Source organism: Carettochelys insculpta, chromosome 1 (genome assembly GCF_033958435.1).
Source record: "Carettochelys insculpta isolate YL-2023 chromosome 1, ASM3395843v1, whole genome shotgun sequence".
Classification (NCBI taxonomy): domain Eukaryota; kingdom Metazoa; phylum Chordata; order Testudines; family Carettochelyidae; genus Carettochelys; species Carettochelys insculpta.
The window spans coordinates 133534331-133558427 of NC_134137.1; the positions used below are offsets into that span (position 1 = coordinate 133534331).

The following is a 24097-nucleotide window of genomic DNA, read 5'->3' on the forward strand; positions in this document are numbered from 1 at the left end:
AGCTCTTGTACCTGTGCAGGATGGTCAGTGTGAGATGGGGGAGTAGGACTGGAACTCACAAGCCAGCCTCTCAGTACAGAGAGATTGTCTGGTACAGGGTTGGGCCATTTTTGTCTACTACTGTTATTAAGATTGAATTCAATGAGCAGCCACTGGGTGGGGAAACACATTGCAGTGAGCTGCCTTAGACAGCAAACAAAGATTCTCTTTCTCAAAAACAAAAAAGCAAGACACATGCAGTCATTTATGAAGCAGAGCAACAAGGGGCCAATTTGACCTATTAGGTTGGAAAGACAAGCAAGACTAGCTGGAAGGCACAGAAGCTGAACAGAATCTACCTCCATCTGAAAAGGTAACAGCCATGCCGTTCTGCTTTCTCCATATGCACACTCTCACATGTAGTTTTGGACATCCCTTTAAACAGTCAAAAGTTGTCAAGCAGTTTAAGTGTTACAGCATTTCAGGAGTATTGTAGTTTAAAAAAAAAAAAAGAAAGAAAAAGAAAAAAAAACTATCTTGGGTCCTGACCGATCTGTTAAAAGCTGGCTTAGTCACTTTTGTGTCAGGTTGAGAAAAAGGCTTGGCTTTTAAAAAATATCAAATAAACCCAAGCCATCACTGCAAAAGCAGTTTTTGCAGTGCATAAGAGATAATGTATTTTGACTAAAGGAAAGTAGGAAGTAGGAAAAAAGGAAAAAAAGTGAAATAAGGGAAGATAAGTTACAGAGTATTTTTAACCCCCTCTCTCCCTTATTTGAACATTAAAAGACGCTGTACTTTACCCTGCAGATTTTTTAACAGATTTTTTTCCCTTCAAGATTTATAATCCAATCATTGTTGTCAGCGTCAGATTTTAGGTTACCTTTCAGAAGAGGGCGGCCAGGGCTGACTTGGGTTACTGGGACGCAGGATTGGGATAAAGGGTTTGCCCGCCTGCCCCGCTTTAACAAATAAAAACTCAGGACGGCTCGGGAAGCAGGTACGACCGGGTAGCTCAGTTTCAGTGCAATTGTAATTCCCTCCCTGTGCGTCCTTCTGGCCAGTTTATGGCGGTGCTGAACGGCGGCGGGCGGGCGGGCGCCAGCGCTGCTTCCCGGCCCGGACTGGGACGCTGCTGGCGGCGGGAGAGCAGGGCCTGGTGGAGATGGCAGGGAGCAACTTTTACCTCCCCCCTCCCCGCCGGGGCTCTCTGCAGCCGCCCCGGCTGGAGCGAGGGAGCTTGTCTGCCTCCCACTGAGCCGCTAAACGCTCTCCTCCCCCCCGCCCCCACTGCCGGAACCCGTGGGGCTAATTCCCGCGCGCCCCCACAGCTCCAGCCATTGCAGTGAGCGCGCGAGGCGGAGCCTGGCCCCGCCCCAAATCGCCCGTAACGGGGCGGTCACGTGACCTGCGCGGTCAGGGTTCAGGGAGCGGAGTGGCCGCTGCTTCGGCCCCGCCCCTTCCGCCGGCTGTGACGGCCCCGGGGTGGGCAGAGTCGGGAAGTGCCGCGCTCTCCATGGCTGCGGAGCGCGCTGGGACCAGCCCCACCTCCCCTCTTCCCGCGCCGGCCCAGAGCCGCCCCCCGGCGGGGGTGTGAGGCGCCGCCGTCGCAGGTGAGGAGGGGACCCGGGCCGCCCCTTCCCGACCCCGGACGGGAGGGGGGAGCGCTTGTGCGCGCGGGGGGTTTACGCCCTTCGCCTAGGAACGAGGCTGCTCCCCGAATCCGCCCCGCCCGCACAGCATTTTAGGGGAGGAAGCGGGGCGGGGACAGGTGCCGAGCGGCGCTGAGAGCCCCGCCCATCTCGCGCTCTTCCCGAGCGACCAGCCCTGGTGTTCGGCGTGCGGCCGGGGCCCTGCCGCGCCTGTACTGCGCCTGCCCCGGGCCCTGCCCCGCCCCGCCCCGCCCCTCCCTGTGTGCCTGCCGGGCTGGGTGAGAGTCCGCTGCTCTACGCCGGGCACGGCCCGTGGTCGTCGCAACGTGTCTGCACTGGGGCTGGTAGTCAGAGGTAGTGCCTGGAAGTTGCTAAATGGGGCGTCCCCGTGGGTCCCTCCCCTGCCCCTGTGGTGGGGGAGGTGGGTCCTCCCTGTATCCCAGCTCCCTGCAGGCATCAGTCACCACTGCTGGGAGCGAGGGTGCGTACTCACGGGTCTCTCTGGTTGCCGGCTGTGTTAGCAGCTGAATTAGCACCCTACAGCTCACCCACCTCACCCGCATTCCTGCTACTGCAGGAAACTTCAGTTTTGTCTGGAGACTCATAAAGTATTGCCAGATTCCTCTGCTGCCAGCAGCTTCTGTTTACTCTGCTTCGCATATGTATGACACAGCTGCTCTCCAGACATTATACTAAAACCTTTTCCAGATCTGTTTATACTTAGAAATGTGCTCATAATAATATGAAACCATTTATCCAAATGTTTTGGATGTGCATGAATGCTTTACTGTATGTGTGTGAACTCATGTTAGCTCACCTAAGAACACACCTTTTTTCCCATGGAGATGAGGCAGCCAGTGTACCAGGCGCTACATAAATGCGTAGGAAGATATGGCACCTGTCCTGAATAGTTTACAATTAATTTTGCAGACAGTAGAACAAAAGAACTTCTTTGGTTAAGCAGCTGTGGTGTTGAATATTTCTAAAGCTACTCTAGTAGTCAGGCCCCAAAACGTGGAGTGTTACTCCTGGGGGAGTTCTGTGCCATTGTGCACGTGGTTCATGTCCTGTATAGATTTCTTTGCTTCCCTGCAGTAGATAACTTTCTAATGGGGAAGCAAAGAGAAGCTGCGTGAGCAGTCAGTCCTTTCCCAAGCAGCACAGGTGAGTCGTTGTCATGTAGCTAGTGTAGATTCAAATCACTGAAAGTGAGGGCAGAGCTGATTTTCCACTGTTGAGCTGTGTCCAGCTCTGGGTGAGCAAAATTTGTTTCTGTTGAATTGGGCCATGCACTTACTAAAAAAACACTTAGCAAATTTACACCATTTGTGACCAAAATAGTATCCTCTCTGTGGTTTTCTGGCTTCTCCCTTTGTGTTTATCACAGTGGCAGCACAAGTCATTGGGGGAAGACAGTTTTGTCCATGCCCCTTGACTGAGGTTGAAACAGGTGTAGTTTCCAGAAGTTCTCTACTTTTCTTTGAGGCTGTGGAGATCTGTTTTCTCCAGGGAAGTTGAATGAAATTTATCAACAAAACAGTCATCTAAATTCAAGCAATATTTGTTTTTAAAAAAAAAAAAAAAAGAATATGAAACTGAAATAAAAATGTTTGCTTAAGCTAAACTATTTGTGTATTTACAGAGGCTATGTTTACAGTACATCTGTCAACAGAAGTTACTGTTAGAAGTTATCTTCTGACAAAACTTCTGTAGACAGATTGTGGCCCATCAAAGCAGATCAAAAAAGTGATCCGCTTTGTCAACAGAAAGCAGCCAGACTGCCCAGCCACTCTCTTGACAGAAAGGCCAACCAGAAGCACAGTAGACAGGGCTGTGCGGTGACCTGGAAGCCCTGTCTATCGACAGAGGGCCCCCCAGAATGTCTGCATGGCTTTTGTGTTGACATATTCTGTCAAGAAAGGCGTTCTGCCTCCTGCGGGAGAGGCAGAAGGACTTTGACAAAAGTGCTGCGTTCTGTTGATTTGTTGTCAACAGAATGCATTTTTAGTGTGGATGCTCCGTGAGGTTTGTTGACAAAACCCTCTAGTGTAAACATAGCTAGAGGAAGAAGGAAATGTAAATAGCTTACATCCCTCAAAAGCAATTCCCTTTCTGACCTCTCGGCCCGTAAGTGTCATATTGCTGTCTAGAGGGAGACTTCTCCTTTGTCCATCTTGACATATTTATTAAATTCCTTCCCCAACTTTCCCAAATGGCTATTGAGGCAAATATACAAGGTGGAGTTAGCAACACAGTTTGATTTTCCACCTTCTGAGACCTGGTCCATTGAGAGAGGAAAAACTCATCCCCTTGTCTCTTAGACAGAAATCATAAGAAAAGGAGTTGGTCTAGTCTGTGTTTAAAACTTTGCTGCTATAGCTGCACTGGCAAAACCCTCCTGGGCCAGGTGTATACTACAGACTTATATTGGTATGATGTTACTTGGATGTGAAAAATCCATGCACCTGAGCAATGTAATTATACCGATCTAACTCACCACACAGACAGTGCTGTGTTGGTGGGTGAGCTTCTCCCAGAGGTGGATTGACTGGGCCAAGGGGAGAGCTAGAGTTCTCTCCCACTGTCTTAGAACATCTTCTCTGAAGTGCTACAGCAACAGTGTGTTAAATATAAACTTGCCTCAAATATAGATGAAGAACCACTTTCATGCCTGTATACCTTGATCTGTGCAAGGAGGGTTTTGCTGTTGCTATGCTGACAGGTTTCTAATGTAGACCTGTCCTTTGACTTTAGGGTTATATGGCTTGTTCTGGCCTTATTCTTCACTTCCTCTCAGTTGGGTTTGAGGATAGGGGAACAGTCATTTAGGACTATCTGCACTCCACCACATAAAATGAGCCTTTTTTCAGTAGGGGACAGAGAATTTCATTTTGCCCGTAAAAACTTCTACTGTCCTTTGTTTATAGTATCCTGGATTTGTATAAATGCTAGCACTTAACTGTATTCATTTTGACATTTATTTATAAAAGATGGAAGAATCCATATTCATTTAGAAGAAAGTCAAGAGATTCTGAGTTCCATCAGGAGTTTGACAAAGCCTCTGTTGTGCAACAAACCAGTAGTCAGCAATTCAATAAACAAGAGAGACCCTTAGTACAAGTCACTGGGATTGGATTTCTTAGGATAAAATCTTCTTTTGTATGCAGTAAAACTATTTTTGACCAAGGAAGGTGTTTATTTCTTTTGTATTAGCGAAACAGCTCACCTGATGTTATTCTGAGCAACGCCAATACCAAGGGAGTATTTTGTGAAGGGACCTTTATTTCTGCTATCCAGTTTGCAGTGCTGTGTGACCCTCTCTGGTTGGGGTGAAGGGGGCAAGGCGTCAAAGGAGGAAGTATATAAGCATCCCCCTATTTTCTGAAAAGCAGTGGTGACTGGTAAGAAAGGGGCTCCAGAGAGGGTGCTGGCCATAGCCTCTCCTCAGCCCAGGGAAGGATTGGAATACACCCCTGCTTCCCCTCTGCCACGCCTCACTCTGACCTCCCTCTTCCTCTGGAAGTGCTGCACTGCTTCTGGTGGGTGCAAGGATGATCCCATCCTTTCATCAAAGAGCATAGCCTTAGATGCATGAGCTGGAGTGCTGCACTGACTATGGGGCGTGGGGGGCACATGAACCTTGTGCACCTCCCACACATTGCTCCTGCTGATAAGGTTTCTATAACATTTATTAAGCATATAGTAGGATAACATGAGCTCTGTCAGTTTGTCATACCCACTCCGTAGACATTACCGCATTGGAAAGCTTCTGCTGGTCAGGACGAGTACCTGTCAGATTTCTAAAATGGAAAACTTTAACCAGACATAAATCTCTCAACAGGACCCTTTCAGAAGTATTATCTCATTTTGTCCCCAGAAGTTACCAGGAGGTTAGTTCAGTGTGGATGGGGTTGATATTTTTGTGGGAACAATTTAAGGCAGGGGCAGAGTATTGGGAGTATTAAGGGAAACTAAACTTCTGATTTCTTTTACAGTTTGCTGGACTGTTTAGCCCATGAATGCAAAAGTCAGTGAAGTCTTGTATGGGGAATTTTCCAAGTTATTAATAAGTAGAATCCCTAAATATTTATTTCCATGAATATCATTCATTACTATTTATTCTTTTTTTCATTCGCTCCCCACAAAGATTGTCTCTTATGTCTTGGGCCATACCAAATTCACGGTCCATTTTGTGCAACTTCACAGTCATAGAATTTCAAAAATATTAACTTCCATGATATCAGCTATTTAAATTTGAAATGTCACTATTATAATTTTATGGATCCTTATCCAAAATGGAGTTGGGGGCGGGGGGGCTGTGAGGTTGTTGCAGGGAAGAGTTGTGCTGCTGCTGCTCTCTTACTCTGCCGCAGTCAGCAGTACTTCCTTCTGGATGGTGAGCAGCAGCTGCTGGCCAGGAGTCCTGCTCTGAAGGCAGAGTCACAGCCGGAAGGATGGCATGGTTTGCTGCTGTTGCCACTCTGCTGCCTGCAGAGCTAGGCCCTTGAAAGCTGCCACTTCATAGCTGCCCAGCTGTGAAGGTAGCAGCACAGAAGTAAGGGTGGAAATACCACAACCCTTCTAAAATAACCTTAGGTCCTAAGTTCCTTGCGAGCTGTGTGGCTGCACAGCGGTATGTTAAGTGCTGCACAGGTGCTCAGGGAACCCAACTCTGGTGCATCTTCCGTGGCCAAGGGTCAAGTGCCTGTTCCTCAGCTCCTACCTAATTCAGCCCCCAATCTGCTGTGGGAGCCTCTTCTCCAGCCCAAACCCAGGTCTGACTCAGATCTGCTGTGCCCAGAGAAGAGGCTCCTGCCCTGTGGCCCCAGTCCTTCAACTGCCACAGTGGAGAGAGGGGCACAGGTGCTGGTGCTGGGGAAAGTCCTCTTTCCCTGCTGAGCCTCTCATCCCCAGCCATACCCCAGTGCCCTTCTCCCCCCTCCACCCTGAGCCCCCTCATCTCTGGCCCCATCCCAGAGTTCTCACACCCCCAACTAGAGTTCCCCTCCAATGCACACCAGTCTTCTGCTGCAGCCCTGAGCCCCCTCCCACATTTGGAACCCCTCAACCCCACCACATGAATTTTGTTATGTATACAAAAAGGAAGTAATGTGTGACATTACCTCCCTATTGGCTCTCATAAAATTTGAGGAAATGCTCATCTCCCCTGCGCAGTCTGTATAGCGTAGGATAAAAGACCAGAGTTCACGGTTCGTGATGTGTTTTTGTGACCATGAATTTGATAGGGCCTTACTTATGACCTCCTTTGCCTCCTGGCCTACCACAGAGCTGCACTCCACCATACTCCCTGATGGAGGTCCTGTTTTCCCCACATTCTACTTTTCCATGCACAACCTGGATTGTCCCCATAATTCACCATACTACATAGCCCAGATTTCTTCAGCTTTCCCCATCCAGTACTCTATCTCAGACCATGGTTTGACAGTGCCCACCATATGCCCTACCATATTCAACCTTGAAAAACTGTTGTATATATCAACATGAAATCCAAATAGAATAGAGGAGTTAAGGGAGCATAACAGGAGAGAGAGAACCATGGTATTGCTCACTCATTTATATTCCTCCTTATTTAAGATGTCATGTGACTCGAGGTGATCGGGGATGTGGGGTGATGGTATTTGAGTAAGGTATTTGTTTTTATTGGGGAACCTGAGTGGAGGTCCAAGGCTGTCCTTATGACCTACTCTGGATAAGCGCTTGGTGTGAATGCTGAGAAACTGGTGCATCATGTACTCTTCACAGAATGGTGTGCTGGACCTCAACCAAGATAGCGGTGTTGGGGCCCTCCTGTACCAGTGTTTTACTACACTCTCAGACCTCCTGCATGTTTGGGAAATAGCAGTGCTTGAGCAGACTGAATTCCGTTTGACAGTAAACAATGAAGTAGAAGTATTTTATTACCAAATGTTAAATTCACTTGCACTATATGCAAGTTGCTTTTACAGCAGGAACATATAACATAGGGAACCAGGACTATTATGAGAACTTCACATGTTCTTGTAACTTTCACCACATTTTTGTTGGCCTCTTTACACTGCACTTTCAGTATTTAGAAACTTGTTGCTGTTTGATCCAGAGGGTTTTTTTTTTTATTTTTATTTTATTTTATGGGAAGAAGGATTCTTTCGAAGATGGGGTTTACTTTCGAAAGAGCAGTGTCTACACTGGCTTTCTTCTTCGGAAAGAAGCTATTTTGAAATTAGAATGTGCAAATGAGGTGCCAAATATGCAAACTTATACCTCATTTGCATACCTCTTTCAAAAGAGGAATGCAAGTGTAGACGTACCCATAGTGATTTGTAATGTATTATGTGGAATGTAACTGTGTGTGAATATGAAGAAAAAATATATGCCCTATGTTTGAAAATATATGGATCTGCTTATGCTTGTCTTCAAATGACATTCCTTGTTGCTTCTTTTACTGTGAATTCACATCTGGAGTAACAAATGCACTTCTGCACTTCCTCATCCTGCCTCAAGCATGTACCTTTATCCACTGTATTATATTTTATCTTTGTCTGCCTATAAAGTTCAGGTTCTTTGGGGCAGGCCCAGTCTCACTGCTGTCTTTGCTGGCTGCAAACTATTTTGTCATAAGAAAATAGATGTGTAAGTTATCTGTATGAAATCCTGTTACAGTAATATGAATGCGTTCAGGTTTCAGCATTGCATTGCTCTGTCTTCAGTAACAGCGGCTCTTCTGTTCCATGATCCATGTGACAATTTGAAACACTTCAGTAGCTTACGAAATGATCCAGAGTGGAGGAAAATATGATTTCTATATTGGTCTCGCATTGGCTATGAGCTCCAGTATTTTCATTGGAGGGAGTTTCATCCTTAAAAAGAAAGGTCTTCTCCGGTTGGCCAGGAAGGGCTCAATGAGAGCAGGTAATGTATGCACTTGAGAAGTTTTACCTGTTTTTAATTTTTTAGTTAGTTTCACTCTGATGTTTGTGTATTGATTTACTTTGGTTCCTCATTGAGAGATGACACTTGTAGACCTAAAATATTCAACTTCTGTATTTTCACTGTACTCTCTGCATTATTTCTAGTTCATTATTAGGTATAGTAAACAGTAAAATCCCTTTATGTAATATATTCATTTTAGTTTACAGTTTGCACCCTCTGGATACATGTCCAAAACAAACCATACATTTTACGTATGCTAATCAAAAGCATGTCAGTTAAGAATAGACCTGGCTTCATCTGACCTGCAAACATTCCCCTAACCTCATCCCTGCACTCCAAGGAAAAAGCCTGAAAAAAGAAATTATATTCATAGTGTTGTTGGAAGATCAACATACTGGCAGTCGAGGGGAATGAATTCCAGATTGAGGGCTTCTATGGTGAGAATGTCTGCCTCCGAGTGAGCAAACCTAGAAAATATCAGTTTGAGTATTCAGGTGGATCTCCACTATGGAGGTAGAGATGAAAGAGGCAATTTCTAAGATATGTAGGACCTAAATCAGGGCTTTGTAGGTCTAAACTGCACCTTGAATTGTACTTGAAAATGATTTGGGAACCAATGCAGTCTCTCCTGATTACTTGGATGGTTGCCAAAATGGATGTGCTATTTATTATTAGCTCAATCATATCAAAATATTGGCTCAGAATACATTATAGCTCTTGTTTTCTAAAACTAGTTAAGGCATCTTGAACGCTTTTATGATGTCAGAAATGCTGAAGTTAAAAAAGAAAAAAGAAAACTGGGGGTAGAGGGATGAGGAGAGGGGAATGACAGTGTTCAGGAATATGACATTCCACAACCTAAGAAGGTCGTATGCTCTGGATTAAAATTTTACTGCAGTATAAAATACATAAGTAAAAAAACTCCTAACTCTTACTAAATGCAGTGCATTTACACTGAAAGAATTTGTTACACTGGCAGTTTAATAGCAGTCAATACACTTCATCAAAACTGAAGGCACACAAACAACCTTAAGACCTGGTTAATCCCTTGGGTAATATTGCACTGCTTCTGTTCACCTAATATTTGTTAACTTTTCTGGATTTTTGCCCCAGCTGACCATGCACTTGGTAAATATGGTGAAGACATGAAGTAATAGCAGGTTAACAGTGCACTGGTTGTTCAGCTATCCAGTGACAGAAAATGTGAGAGCTGAGGTGAATTGAAAACAGCATTAAATATGTATGATGTCGGGTGGATTGTTAGGCTTGTACACCAATACATCTCTGACCAATTGTAACAGTCTGAAAATAGTCTGTACTGTTGCCCCCAATTAAATGACCACACTGTAACAGTCGCAGTTTATCAAAGAAGCTAAAAGGTTAATTGTGTGTGTATATGTGTTAGAACCTTCCATCTTTGATGACTCCACACATGTTGCTGATGTTGTGGATGGACACAGAATGTGAGCCCTTAGTTTGAGGGAAGGGCAGGAGAAAGGGTGCAAATATTATATGGCACCTGTTTTTGAAATTCACCCAGATATCAGTGTGGTGTGTGCTTATGTGCCTTAAAGTGTGTACCTTAACGTAAATACATACACACAGTCTTAGGTTAGATGATCAGCTGTTTCCCCGAGATAAGGTTGTATCTTCCTGTGGGTATCCTATTTTACTGCATAAAAGGAAGAACATGAATAGTCAGCTAACTGGTATTACAAACTATGGAACTGTCTAGGTTAAGAATAGGGATTTTGTTAAATCCCCTTTAATTGGGTGTTTAACACTGTGTGCCTAGATCATTACCTCAGAATAAACAAAAGCTGTGTGGCCTCTGCTGTTTCTAGTCCCAAAGGAAAACATGTATAAAATGTGGCTAGTCTTTAAAGGAGATTGCACAGAAATATCTGCACATTTTAAGAGGTAGGATATATTTTGATTTCAGTCCTAGCCTCTGATTATGTATCATTTGGTGCAGATGTTTTTTAATGAGTGGTTGCATATATGTTTATAACATGGAAACAATCTCTTTTCTGGAATACAACTGTCAATCAAAGTGATGCTTCCCTATGTGTTGCTGATCAAGTGCTTATTCTTCCAATTCCAGGTCAAGGTGGTCATGCATATCTTAAAGAGTGGCTGTGGTGGGCTGGACTCCTGTCAAGTAAGTCTAAAAAAAAGAAGAAGCAGATTTAAAAGATTTTAAATATCAAAATGTGTGGAAAAATTCATTAAAAATGCAGTAAACAAAGCTAGAAACAGGGCATACTTCTGTGCATTGAAATAAAGTATTTTTAAAAATAAATTGAATTATTAGTAATCTTTGTGATTTACAATCAGATTTAAAAATAAGATTCTTGGGCATAATAAGAATCACAGAACCCCAGAACTGGAAGGGACCTTAAGAGGTCATCAAGTCCAGTCCCCTACCCTCACGGCACCATGTGTATCATCCCTATTAGATATTCCTCTAACCTGTTCTTAAATATCACCAATGATAGAGATTCTACAACCACACTTCTGGCATAGAAAGGATCATCTCCTTTACATTATTTTTCAGCAGAGAATTTGACCATTTTTAAAGTTGGATCATTTCTGTAATTTCTGTATTTTACTTTCTCATTTCACTAAGTTTGCGCTGTTAAATGGTTCTTAAACGTATTTGATCAGGCTCCCCTCCTTTGTGGTGTTCTCGGTACACATGCTACCACCTAGCTCTGAATACAAAGCAGGGAGCAGTAACTGCTGGCCTGTTGCCCAGCTGCAAAGGCAGCATTGTACCAGCAGCAGCAGAGAAGTCAAAGTGGTAACGTGAAAAGTTATATTAATCAGTATCACTTTTCACAGCAGACTTAGCACATCGTTGCTACCTTTGCTACAGATGAGGCTTACTAGTTATGGTTAAGCAGTAGGGGCTGGAGAAGCCCCCCATCCAGCATGGGCAGGAGGTGGCACCAGACCAGGAGGGCATCACAGGTGGGGAGAGCTGCAGCACAGCTGGAGCAGCCCCCCATGTGTGGTGGCCGGGCAGGAGGGGGTGGCACTGAGGAAGGCTGCTCTGGCGTGGCTGGAGTGCCCTTCACCCATCCAGGGCTGCTCTGGCTGGGTTGGAGCACCCCTGCCTGCAGTGCATCAGGCACTGGTGTTGCTCCAGGTGTGCTGCATTGCCCTCCGCCTGTGACAATGCTGCAGGCAGGGAAGCTCCAGCTGGGCTGGAGCAGTCTAGGTCCCCTGTGTGCCACAGACAGGGCTGCTGGCACGGCCCCAGAACCACAGACGTAGCCTAACCCCTGCAGAGGCCAGCTCCAGCTCTGGCCAGGGTGCCAGACACTGCCCTGGCCCTGTGGGTGCCAGCCCCAGCCCAGACGCTGACTCTGGACTGGCCAGGCTGCCTCCACAGCCCCCACCTCATGGGTTCCTGTGTAGCCCCAGCCAGGCTGTCTGCATGGTCCCAGCGCTGGGTGCAGCCCTGGCTCTGTGGAGGCCAGCTCCAGCCTGCTGTCGCTTCCTGACAGGGATGCAAGCATCACTGGGATCCCCTGCCCGAGGCGACCGGGGTCCCTTTTCTAACCTCCCAACCCAAGTCTTTTGTCCAGTAACATCCATGGTCCTGCCAGACAATGGATGTTGCTGGTCGAGAGAATTCCAGTTTCGGAAAGTTTAACTTGTACTTTGAAACCTCCTCTCTCTCCTTGCCTTTGTTTTTCTTAAAATCTTTTTGTGTCTCCTGAACTCTGTGCTTAAGTAGTGTGATTATGCACATTTAGCTTGACTCATTGTAGTTTATGTACTGCGTCACAGAAGATACAGTTGCAGATTATTTTGCTTACGTGAGAGTTAAATGACCTGAGTCAGTCAGTTAAGGAATTGCAGAGGCTGTTAGATAAAAATGGGTTAGCCTAAATTAGAGATTAAATTTATTTTTGCTATATGGACTATCTAGCTGCTAGCTTTCAGTTCTGCTTATATTGAATTTCCATGTCAGCTGAACATTAGTTACATTTCTTCACTCTGGGAATACTTTTTCAGTTTGAGGTTTCTCTTACATGTGTGAAGGCTTCCTAACTTTTTTTTTTTTTTCCCAGTGGGGGCTGGCGAAGTAGCTAATTTTGCTGCTTATGCATTTGCACCAGCTACATTAGTGACTCCATTAGGAGCTCTCAGTGTTCTTGTAAGGTAAGAACCCTTTAGAAAGAAATACTGTTTCAGAGAGGTCGAATTGAAGTACATATTTAGACAGTTGTTGTCATGTAAATTTGTTAAACATAGCTTTTTTTCTTCACTCTGAGTAAACTTAATGGTCATAAAAATGGAAGGAATAGTAATGACAACTCAGGGTATGTCTACACTTGGAAATAAAATTGAATTTATTAAAGTCAACTTTTTAACACTAGATTTTATAAAGTCAGAGTTGAGTGTCCAAAACTACATAAAGGCGACTTAGGAAATCTGGTGGGCATACACTAAGTTAAACTGTGGCAGCAGTGAATTGTGGGTGCAGATCTGTTGCATTTTGGGATTCTGTGTCAGGGTCTTTTGGTAGGGGTGGGGGGAGAGGTGCAAAAAGTCATCGCAAGTGGTTCTAGGTTGCTGATATCATCCCAGAATGCTTTTCCCTCACTTGCCACTGAAAGGAAACGGACAAGGGAATTTTCATGCTGCTTTTACGTTGAATGCCACCTGTCATTACAAAGAACAACAGACGCTTCAATGTTTGGTGCAGTGTTTTGTGATGACTTCCCACATTGCAATGCCACATATTCTAAATGAAATGCCCATGAAGTAAATTTTGAGGAGTAAGGGGACTTCGAAGTTGCCCGGGGACTTCGAAGTACTGGCGGGTGAGCTGCAGCGAGACGCATGCTGGTATTTCGAGGTTTAAAACTTCAAAGTTGCTGCGGGGGTGGGGGAAAAATTTGCTTAATGTGCTGCATATGCATTGCAGTGCTTGATTAGTAAACTCCCAATACCCTAATTACCATCCTTCCTTTGAAGGAAGGTGGTAGTGTAGACGAGCTCTCTGTCTTCTGCATTTCTTGAGGTTGGAAGCCAGATACAATGTGCACAAATAAAAGGAAGATGAGACTAATAAACTTATTTTCATGTCTGACCAAAGCTGGGGTCTTATGAGTTTAAGATTTTTGCATCTGCATACCACATCAGTCATCTTGGGGAGGGATTTATATGATGCTGCCTCCTCAATATTGCCACAGAGAATGAAGTATATTTTTCTCTAGCAAGTCTGAGGAGGCAAACGCTATATTAAATATTAAAACAAGGAGCTATAGCACTTCTGTCTGCAGAAAGAGAAAGTATATACTTACTTCAATGAGAAGATTGTTTGCCCTCTATTTATAGTCTGAACTTACAATAACAAGTAACAGCTCTTAATTAGTTAGAGGGGGAGAAAAGTATGTTCTGAACTTTGACACTAACAATTTTGGATGTGTGCTGTGGGCAGAATTAAATTTCTCTTGATGCGTAATCTGTCAATATATTTTTTTTCTTTCAGTGCCATTCTTTCATCCTATTTTTTAAATGAAAAACTTAACCTACATGGAAAAATTGGTTGTTTGCTAAGTATATTGGGGTCAACTGTGATGGTCATTCATGCACCACAAGAAGAGGAGGTAGAAACTTTGAATGAAATGTCCCACAAGCTAGGAGATCCAGGTGAGAGAAAATGTCAAGTTCATCTGTAAGTATCAGAACAGCTAATATGGGAAGACAAGAATGTTTAATTACTCTGCTGGGAGAACTGGTTCATTAACAGTTGCATCTGTTGCAAATTTCTAGTACCAAAAAGTTAAACCACTTAGGGTTTGAGTTCTACATCAGACAGCACCACTGAAGGATGCTAGTGAATTTATCTTGTCAAAATGTTAAGGTTAAATAATCAGGTAATTTTTTGGCCAATTAAAAGTGCATTCTGACTGAATAACAGATTAGCACTTTAATAGGTTAACCTACCTAAGCAGCAAATAGCTATTTTCCCCTTGTTACGTTTTACATGAGGAAAGGTCATCCATGTTAAACCCAATTTTTGTGCCTATCTTAGACTGTGGGGAAAACTGAGAATATTAAAGGATTTTTGTTAGGACGAGTAGCTAAAATTTAGGTCAGGGAATCATCTTTGTTTCACAATGATGCAAATAATTTTACCTACTTCTTATAAACCAGTTGATGTCTTTAGATCTCAAAAACACTTTGCAAAGGAGGTAAATCTTCATTTTAAGGAAGTAGAAGCTGAGGGGTGAAAGGATATTGAAGTGCTTTATCAATATGTCCAGTTGATGAGTTAAAATTCCTACTACTGCGTGAAGCACTGAAATAAAAAGCAAATCCCAGCTTTCAGATGTATGCCTACATTCCACGGTCTCTCCATACTCCTAGTTCTTGCTTTTGAATAAGCCAACGCTTGCAGTAAAAGAGAGGCTGGCAGTCCTAGGAATGGATTCTTCATTTCAGAGCATGGTAGAGAAGTAAAGTTGGGGAATACAGACATGCCTACTGTTGCAGTTCCATTTTTGTTCGAGCCAGCTCCATCAGTTATCATAAGAGTTGTTGAATCCTCCATTTTGGATTCTTGTAAAATTATATGTTTAAATGATGACCTCTACTAATAAAATGAATGGGGGGTAGAGAGGAAGAGCCTGTCAAACTTGACTTACTGCCAGTAAAATATGCCCTGCATTACTCAATACCTAACAGCATGCTTGTGCGCACAGTATATAAATGACTTTTTTTCCCTTCTGCAGGTTTTGTGGTTTTTGCAACATTTGTCGTCATCGTGTCCTTAATACTGATATTTGTGGTAGGACCTCGCCATGGACAGACCAACATTCTTGTGTACATAACAGTCTGCTCTGTAATTGGAGCACTGTCAGTCTCCTGTGTGAAGGGCTTGGGTATCACTATAAAGGAACTGTTTGCAGGAAAGCCTATGCTAAAACATCCTTTGTCCTGGATTCTGCTGCTTAGCCTTATAGTCTGTGTGAGCACGCAGATCAACTATTTAAACAGAGCTCTGGATATATTTAACACTTCCATAGTGACTCCAATATATTATGTATTCTTTACAACATCTGTTTTAACTTGTTCTGCTATCCTTTTTAAGGAGTGGCAACACATGTCTGCTGCTGATATTATTGGCACCTTCAGTGGTTTTCTCACCATTATTGTGGGGATCTTTTTATTGCATGCCTTTAAAGATGTCCATTTAACTCTAGCAAACCTGCCTGTCTCTTTGAGGAAAGATGACAGAGCAATGAATGGCAGTCTGCCAGCCACCTATGAATGTTTTAATCAGGATGAAGAAAGCTCAAGCTGTATAGGTGAAATACAATCCAGCGAGAATGTCTCCTCCAGGAGAAATGGAACTCTGGCAGCATTCTGAAAAATGTGTTAAGAACAATTCTGTAACTTTTTTTGCTGTAAAAATGTCAGTCTGTCTGGAAGCTGGTGTACTTTAATATATACAGACAATCCTTAATTGTTAGGTTTAATCAGTTTGGACCAAGAATAGTAATGGAGTTTCAATCTGCCTTATTTTTACTTTAAAAAGACACATTGAAATGACGTCAGTACATGGTATAGCTTTGTTGCTCTTAAGTTATCTGTGTAAACTTGTAAATATTTTTAATTTGAATTTTCCATTTTAAAGACTTATTGCACTGATGATTTTAATTATATGAAAAATAAAGTGCTTTAATTTTGCATTGGTGGTAAGCACATTGACATGAACCTTTTGCATAATGATATTCAGCAGATGGAAGTGTAAAACTGCTAAGCTAAAATGCTAGGGAAATCCACTGAAAGGGGAGGAGAGCAACTCAGGGTATGTCTATACCTACCTAGCATTCAACACACGGTGATCAGTCCTGCAGAGTTCAATTTTGCTGCAGCCGTGAAGACAGGGCAAAATCAATTGTCGTCAACAACCATAGGCTCAGCACTTATTGGTGTCTGATGCCTCCCTCGCTATTTCCTTCCATCTTTCCCTGTCCAGTGCAGAGTGGTGCAGAGCTAGTCTACAGAAACTAAGCCAATCTACTATATCACCTACCCATTCTCTGTGGGGTCCTGTCTCTCCTATGCGATTTGTCCATTATGCCAAGTACTGGGTTCTTGACTTTTCACTCATCATTCATTCTGCAGATATGCCCCCTAGTAGCTGGAGCTTCTGTTGTATAACCTTCTGCAGTATGTTCTGGTTCATTTGTACCTTTCCATGTAATTCCTTGTTAGTGACCTTCTGCATCCATCCTATTCTCAGGACTTTTCTGTAACACCTCCTCTCAAACACCAATATCCTTCTCTTCTAATCATTCATTATCGCCCATGTCTCACATCCACACAACATGCTGCTGAATGCACATGGTTTTTCAAGATGCTCAGCTTCATGCCTAAGCTAATCTCTTTGCTTTTCTAGATCTTTTATCTGTCACCTTCACACTCGCTCTTGCTTTTGCTATTCTAGTCTCTATTTTCTTCTTACAGTCTGGATCATGTGTCATGTTGCTCCACAGATCCATGAACTTCTCCACATTCTCTAGTTTGACCCTGTATATGCTGATCTTCCGTCATACCGCCTTATCTCCATTACCACTGTTTTCATTTTATTGATGTTCATAATCAGGCCCTATTGCTTCCCTTCCTTGTTTAACACCTGCACCATTCTCACTAGCTTCTTTTCATCTTCCTTGAGAACTATATCATCCATGAACCTCAAGTTGTTAATTCTTATCCCAGGCACTGAAATCCCTTCTACTACTTCCTTGATCTTGTCTATCATTCTCTCTAGGTGCGTGATGAAGATACTCTGGATCTCCTTGTGTCATACCTCTACTCATCAAAACCAGTGGTGGGGGGAGGTGTTTTGCCCCTTGCAGCCCCACACTGCCCCCATGCCTTTAGTCTTAAACCCCTTGCTGCCTCAAACCACCCCCCTCCCACCTACCTCACAAGCTCTGCTGCTGCCCCCTCCTGCTCCTTCACTGTGCTGCCCTTGCCTGCTCTGTATGGGTGCTCCCAGCCCTCCTACCTCCCTCCCCCACCTGCAGCGCAGGCACTTCTCTGCCCTGCTGCATTGAAATGACTCAATTTAATTGGTTTAAATTAAATTTAAACCTGTCAGCCATTTAACCAATTAACCTGAGTTCCATTTCAGTGCAGTAGGGCAGGGACTGGGAGCCTAAGAGGGAGTCAGGTAACAGTAGCTGGAGCCACAAATGGCTCCTTAAAGAGTCACACACAGCTCACATTTGGTAAGGGTTGCTGGGTGGCTCTAATAGTGACCCATGTTTGGGTTGGGACCTATAAATTAGGAATCTCTTTTCTAAACCAACTTCCTAACTCTCCACACGTTCTCACTGTTGCGTCCACGTCATTGTCGGTATCCTTCAACCACATCAGTCTACCATCCACTCTATGACGCCCAACACTGCCCAAGTCACTTCATGGTCTGCTATCATATGCCTTCTGAAAATGGACAAAGCAATTGTAGATGTTCTTTCATTGAGCTTTCTCTGTTATGAATCTTACTGCCAATATCTGCTGTATAGTACTTCTGTCTTTCCTGAATCTTGCTTGCTCATCCACTAGATGATGATCTCTCTGTGATCTCAGTCTCTCCGTCAGTATCACCAACAACACCTTCCCTAGATGACTCATTAGGGCAATTGTTCTGTAGTTCGTGCACTTCCTTTCTTGTGTATTGTCATTAGCACAGATCTCGTCCATTCCATAGGTGCCTTCCCTCCTTTCCATGCTATAGTACACAGTTGGTGTATTTCCTGAATTATGCTTTCTCTGCCATCTTTGATCATCTCTCCCATGATCTTCTTTCCAGGGCTTTTGTTGTTCTTTAGTCATTTCACTGTCTTTCTACTTCCTCCTTCAAAAATATCCGTCTCGGTGTCGGTGCTTGGCGGAGATCGCTTTCAGTTCTTCATTCAGTTCCTCTGAGACACTCGGTTCCAACTATGCTTTGTACAGATAAGTTCAGTATCTCATGCATTGCTGCACAACTCACCATCTCCTTCAGCTGTCACTTCATATTAATACTTCTAATAATCTTACACAGCTCTCTGGTCTTACACTCCCTATTATACCGCTCTGTATTTTCACACTGCTCCTCTAACCTTTTCACCTTATCTACGCCGGCTGCTTTCCTTACCTCGTTGCATTTCACTCTATATTGCTGTTTCACCCTCTCAAACGCCCTTCTGATCGTCACCGCTCTCCACTTGAACCAACTTCAGTGTCTCCTGCGTAATCTGCTTATTGGCCTTCTCTTCTAGAACTGTCGTCTCAACTGCCTTGTCTATCACTGTGGCCATCCCTTTGACTCCCTTATCTAGGTCTTTCTCTGTGCCTGCAGTCCTGATCTCTTCGAGCACTGCTGTGCACGCATTCCCTATTTCTTCCTCGCCACGTTTCTTCTTTTCTTAAGCTGTGTCTTATACTTTCTATTATTTCATCTTGATCACGATCACAAGACTGGTCTAAATCTATATCCATGCCTTGGAAAGTTCAGCACTGCTGTACTGATGTTTACCCATCTTATCAAAATCATATCCATCATGTTTTTAGACTTCCTGTAATTTGATTGCCATGTCCACTTCCTACAATCCTTTTGTTGGCATCTCGTGTTGCAGATTACCATTGTGTGCTCTATAGCAAACTAAGTTTCTCACCTTGTTCAGTTTTTTTCCTCTGTATCCAAACATACCCCTTTTAAAGTATCAGAAAAAACAAGCAGTCCTGCAGCACCTTAAAGACTAAAACTTTTATTTGGTAGGTAATGAGCTTTCGTGGGTAAGACGCACTTCATCAGATTTTGAACAGTTAAAGCATGATCATGAGTAGGCAAAAGCTAAAAAGCGGTCATATAGCATTTTAAAAACAAAATTTATTAGGTGCTGAGCTTCCCTGGGGCAGACCCACTTCTTCAGATCTGGAGATAGGGCTGTACTGAAGAAATGGGTCTGCCCCAGGGAAGCTCAAGTGCTAATAAATTTTTTTGTTAGCCTCTAAAGTGCTACATGACTTTTTTTGTTTTGTTAAAATACAGACTAACATGGCTACCTCTCTGTTTAGACAAGAGCTAGCCCAAGATGATATTTTCACCAATTGTATCTGAGTTGAAATGCTTAACTGCTATTGAAATATTTACATAAGGCATATCAATTTAAAAATAGCCACCAAAATATACTTTGACGTCATCTTGTCCAGGAAGGGTTTTAGTTACTGACTGTTTCCCTTTGCAGCATGTTTCCTACCTTCAGTTTGTGGTTAAAGGTCAACACACTGGGATGTCAGACAAGCTAACTTCCTAAAACAAATCAACAAAAGAAAAGCAGTCCTGAAGCACCTTAAAGACTAACTGTTTGGAAAAAACTTCTTCCTGAGGCTGTGCACAACTTTCAAAGTTTTGAAACAGTGAAGACGACGATCTGTGACATTGTGCAGCTGGCAGCGAAAGCAGGTTTTGATGAGGTCAACATTGAAGATGTGCAAGAGGTGTTGGAATCTCACTCTGAAGACCTGACAGATGATGGTCTAATTCAACAAGAAGAAAAGTGTTTGAAGGAGGAGGCTGAACATTTGAAAGAAGGGAAATTTGACAAAGAGGAAGACCCAGTAAAAGAATTTGGCATGGAACAGTTACACAACTTGTTCTCCATTATCAATAGTGGTTGTGCTTTGGTGGACGAAAATGATGGCAATTTTGAAAGCGCTCGGAAAGCTAAAATTCTCATGAGATAATCGATTGAATTGTTACAAACAATTGTATGATAGAAAGGTGCGAGAAGGCAAGCAGACAAGTATTTTACCGTTTTTTCATCCAGCCACCCCTGCTGCTGCTGCTACTGCTACTGCTACTTCTGCTGCTTCCAAGCCTCAGCCTTCAACCTCTGGCATCTCTTGTTCTCCCATTGCAATGGAAGAGGAAGACGACGACGTTGATGATCCAGAAATTATGGAGTGTGACAAACGCAGCCACTCTTCGTCCTCCTCACCTTTGCCTTCATTTTCTACTCCATTCTGACCAACGTCACCATCACCAACCAACAAACATTGACTCTCCTCACACTCTCCCTCATCTCATCTTCTCGCCTTTCCACACGATGTCAACTTGTTCGCTGAGTGTGATATCACTTGCATTGGTTTCATTGATTTCTTTTGTCTTTACTGCTCTGTTCTTTTTTGCATTAAAAGTTGAATTACATAAACATTGAGTATCATGTGTGTGTTATGTTTGTGTGTGTTGTCTGAAGTGCACGGTGCGTAATAGCTACAAAAGAGCTTAACGAGAGCAGGTAAACAGCCATATTATAGAGAAATTAATGAAGGGAAAATGCCTTGTTCGGTTGTGTTATGATAACTAATGTTAACTATTGAAGTAATTGTGTTCATTTTAATGGGATTTGGTGGTGTTTTAGCATAAATAGGTGTAAACTTTGGGACTCAGGAATGCATAACATTTTTTCCCATTGAAATTAATAGTAATTACGTTTTCGACTTACAAGAATTCGCCCTGAGGGGTTTTTCAGGAACGAATTACCCTCCTAAGGTGGGGGAAGACCGTATTTCACTGAAGGAGATCCCTGTGTTTATCAAATACTGAAACCTTACAACATTTGCTATGACTCATGTGTACTGTGCTTTATACACATGAAGTGGTTGTTTGCCTGTGACTCTCAGGACATGTCTCCACTACAAATTTGCAGTTGTGCCATTGTGGCACTTCTGGTGGCAATGCTTTAAGTCAACAGAACAGAGCTCTCCTGCTGGCTTAGCAATGCCACCTCTGTGAGAGGAGGGACTGTTCAGCAAAAGTGCCCCTGTCAGCATAGTGCTGGCTCCACTGGTGGCTTAGGTCAGTATAACTGCATTGCTCTGGTAGTTTGGGTTATTAACAATTCTTGGCAATGTAGTTATAATGAAGGCAATTTGTAGTGTAGATCAGGGCCCAGTTTTCAGTGGAGCAGAGGAATGAGCCTAATTTTTTCTGTTCTAACTTGCAAATAAGGCACACAGGTAGGAACTTATCTCACCCTCACTGAAATAGGTAAGCACTGTACATTTTTATTCTGCCCTTCAAAAAGATGCATAGAAGGCTAGAGAGTCTGCCTGCCTTTACAGATCTCATGGCTCCCTGTCAGTTAAGGGTTGAATTAAAGACACCAGTCTATTCCCTTTCCTCCAATTCTTTTGGCTTCTTGTTTTGTTAAGTACTTAACCCGAGCCTCGCTTCTTACGTCATGACTTTTTCCAGGTATAAAGCAGAATGCAAAATGAAACTAAAGTGGGAAATCATAGGCTAGAACCAATTAAAAAGGCGAGCAGCAGCCAAAGGGCCTATTTAAGCTTTGATTGATTTTTGGTTTTTTCTGGGTAAGTTAAACCATGAAAGGCCTCAAATGTGTCTGGCTGTAAGGTGAGCAGTAACTACAAAAAGAATTACGTATGAGTAAATGTAACTGGAGCTCTTCAAGATGAGACTGCATAGTGTGGACCATCTCACCTTCTCGAAGTGTTGCCTGTTAATGCACTTGCATTTTCTTCTTCAGTCTTTCCAAACAAAGTGAGGCTGAAGCACAGGATGTGTCTGAAAATATAAAAGGCACGCAGGTTTGTATCTGATAGCATTTGTCTGTTTTGGAAATTGGTCAACTAGTGCCTCTTAATTAGTCAACTTACTGCCTAATAGGCTCCAGCAGACCATGGAGAATTGGTAAGGACATCCTACTCTTGGGGGTATTCCCAAGAATGTCAAAGACTGGATGGGAGGTCTCCATGGCTACCGAAGATAAAATTCAATATGGATGTTGTGTGATTCATCAGGTCATGAACTGTAACGTCCTGCAGAAAGGAAAGATGCACAGCCCCCCTCCCACATGCTCATCTGGTGATAAATCAGGATTGTAGTCTGGGTCAGCTCTTTTTGAACAACTCTATGCAATCACCTCATCTTCCCAAGTTTCCCTGCTCCTATCAGGGATGGCAGCCTGACTCTCAGCTGCTGCCCCTGACAGGAGTGGTTTCTAAGAGCCAAACCCTGAGGAAGAGCTTTGTATAGTTGAAAGCTTGTCTCTTTCACCAATAGAAAATGATCCAGCAAAAGATGACAACTCCCTTACCTTTTTCCCCTTTAGCCTGGCTTAGAAGTGACAAAGCTGAGGCAAATGTCGTTCTAATTTCCAAGGCAGATGGCTGGCCTTTCTTCACCCAACAGTGCCTTCAAAACACCGACTGCCTGAGCCACAGGACTGGGAACAGGACCCAAGAAAGTTAGTTTCCTGGAACCGTTGAAGTGCTGGAAGAAGTCACAGGAGTCAAATCTTGAATCAGATGAGTGCCTGGAGTCTCATGTCACTTTTTGAGGAGAAGCACTTGCAATCTCAGTGAGGTTTGAGCCTGAAAATCCAGCAGATGGAACATGCAGGGGAGTGTCCCTTGCCCAAGAAGTTCAGGTACCTAATGTGGCCATCCAGCGCCAGGAAGACATCCACGTATGAAGCACATCTCTTGAATACCAGCTTCTTCTCCAGTTCCACCATTATCCAGAACTGAGCCTTCAGCTAACTCAGCACTGTCAACTTAACAGCAAACTACAAACTACAGCCATCAAGACACAATAATGAAGAAAAACTGAGATTTAACTAGACCAGAATGGTTAATTTTATTTTGTCACAGCAGTCGGGAATAACTGTAGTAGTAGTCAAGGACACGGCAACCCACACAGAATCTCACTTGCAAAATGTTTAGGGAGGCTGTGGGGAACTGCAGATGGGGGCACACACATTTTAACAGTAGGAACTGGTTGGAAAGAATTCTACCATGAGGCACTGCTAGGCCATATAATTCCTATAGATGTGAACATGCAGATCCATTTTAACGTTCCCACTTACCCTCATTTTGCAGATGGAAAAAGACATTTATAGGTTCAAGGTAGAAGTTCCAAAAAGCACACAAGTGACGTTAGAGCTTACCAATGTTTTAGGCTCCCAAGATGTGGTTCATGAACACAAAACTGTTTTGGTTGGGGATAGTAAAACTGGTACAAACCATTGCGTGGATGCAGTTTCACAAGTAAAAAGGCACCTTCTGTTGGTACAGATTATTTCTGTAACAGAAGGGGAATAAGATATATATGTCTTTTATTATTCATATTGCTGTTGCACCCTAGTCAGCCATGAATGGGTTGTACTGTTTTAGCTATACCAGTATAGTTACAACATTAAAGTACGCCAACTCTTTTTCCACTGACTTTCACTGGGACTTAGGTCCTTAAGGGTTTGTCAGTTTTGAAGATTGTGCTTGAGGTGCTTTTAGAATTTTACTTCTGGCTACACTGAATTTCTTTTAAAAAATGAACTAACATCTTAGTGTGGATGAGGCAAATTGCAGGTTTAACACATTAGTTGACTGAAAAACTAGAAGATCCCTCCTAGGACTTGTCACTGCAAGCTGATCTGTAGGAAATGCATTTGCTTTGTCCACACTCAGGTTTTAACACACATTTAAAAAAA

General features: G+C 43.4%; 1 protein-coding gene across 4 annotated transcripts; it reads left to right on the forward strand.

Moving 5' to 3' along the window:
- Window positions 1–1451: 1451 nt before the first annotated feature.
- NIPA2 (NIPA magnesium transporter 2) lies at window positions 1452–20924 on the forward strand. Of its 4 annotated transcripts, none has more exons than XM_074992070.1 (6): window positions 1452–1592; window positions 8339–8540; window positions 10666–10722; window positions 12644–12734; window positions 14071–14231; window positions 15317–20923. In XM_074992070.1, exons 2-6 carry the CDS (start codon window positions 8402–8404, stop codon window positions 15952–15954), a joined length of 1086 nt encoding a protein of 361 aa, XP_074848171.1. In that variant the 5' UTR covers window positions 1452–1592; window positions 8339–8401; the 3' UTR covers window positions 15955–20923. The 4 variants fall into 4 exon arrangements, 3 of the variants coding, with proteins under 3 accessions (XP_074848171.1, XP_074848173.1, XP_074848176.1); XM_074992072.1 differs by having other exon boundaries at window positions 1453–1592; window positions 8310–8540; XM_074992075.1 differs by having other exon boundaries at window positions 1454–1592; window positions 8345–8540.
- Window positions 20925–24097: the final 3173 nt, after the last annotated feature.

Coding starts and splice junctions, on each gene's coding strand:
- NIPA2 (XM_074992070.1), top strand. CDS start 8,402: ATGATCCAGAGTGGAGGAAAATATGATTTCTATATTGGTCTCGCATTG. Junction 8,541..10,665: donor GAAGGGCTCAATGAGAGCAG/GTAATGTATGCA, acceptor TTCCAATTCCAG/GTCAAGGTGGTCATGCATAT. Junction 14,232..15,316: donor CCACAAGCTAGGAGATCCAG/GTGAGAGAAAAT, acceptor TCCCTTCTGCAG/GTTTTGTGGTTTTTGCAACA.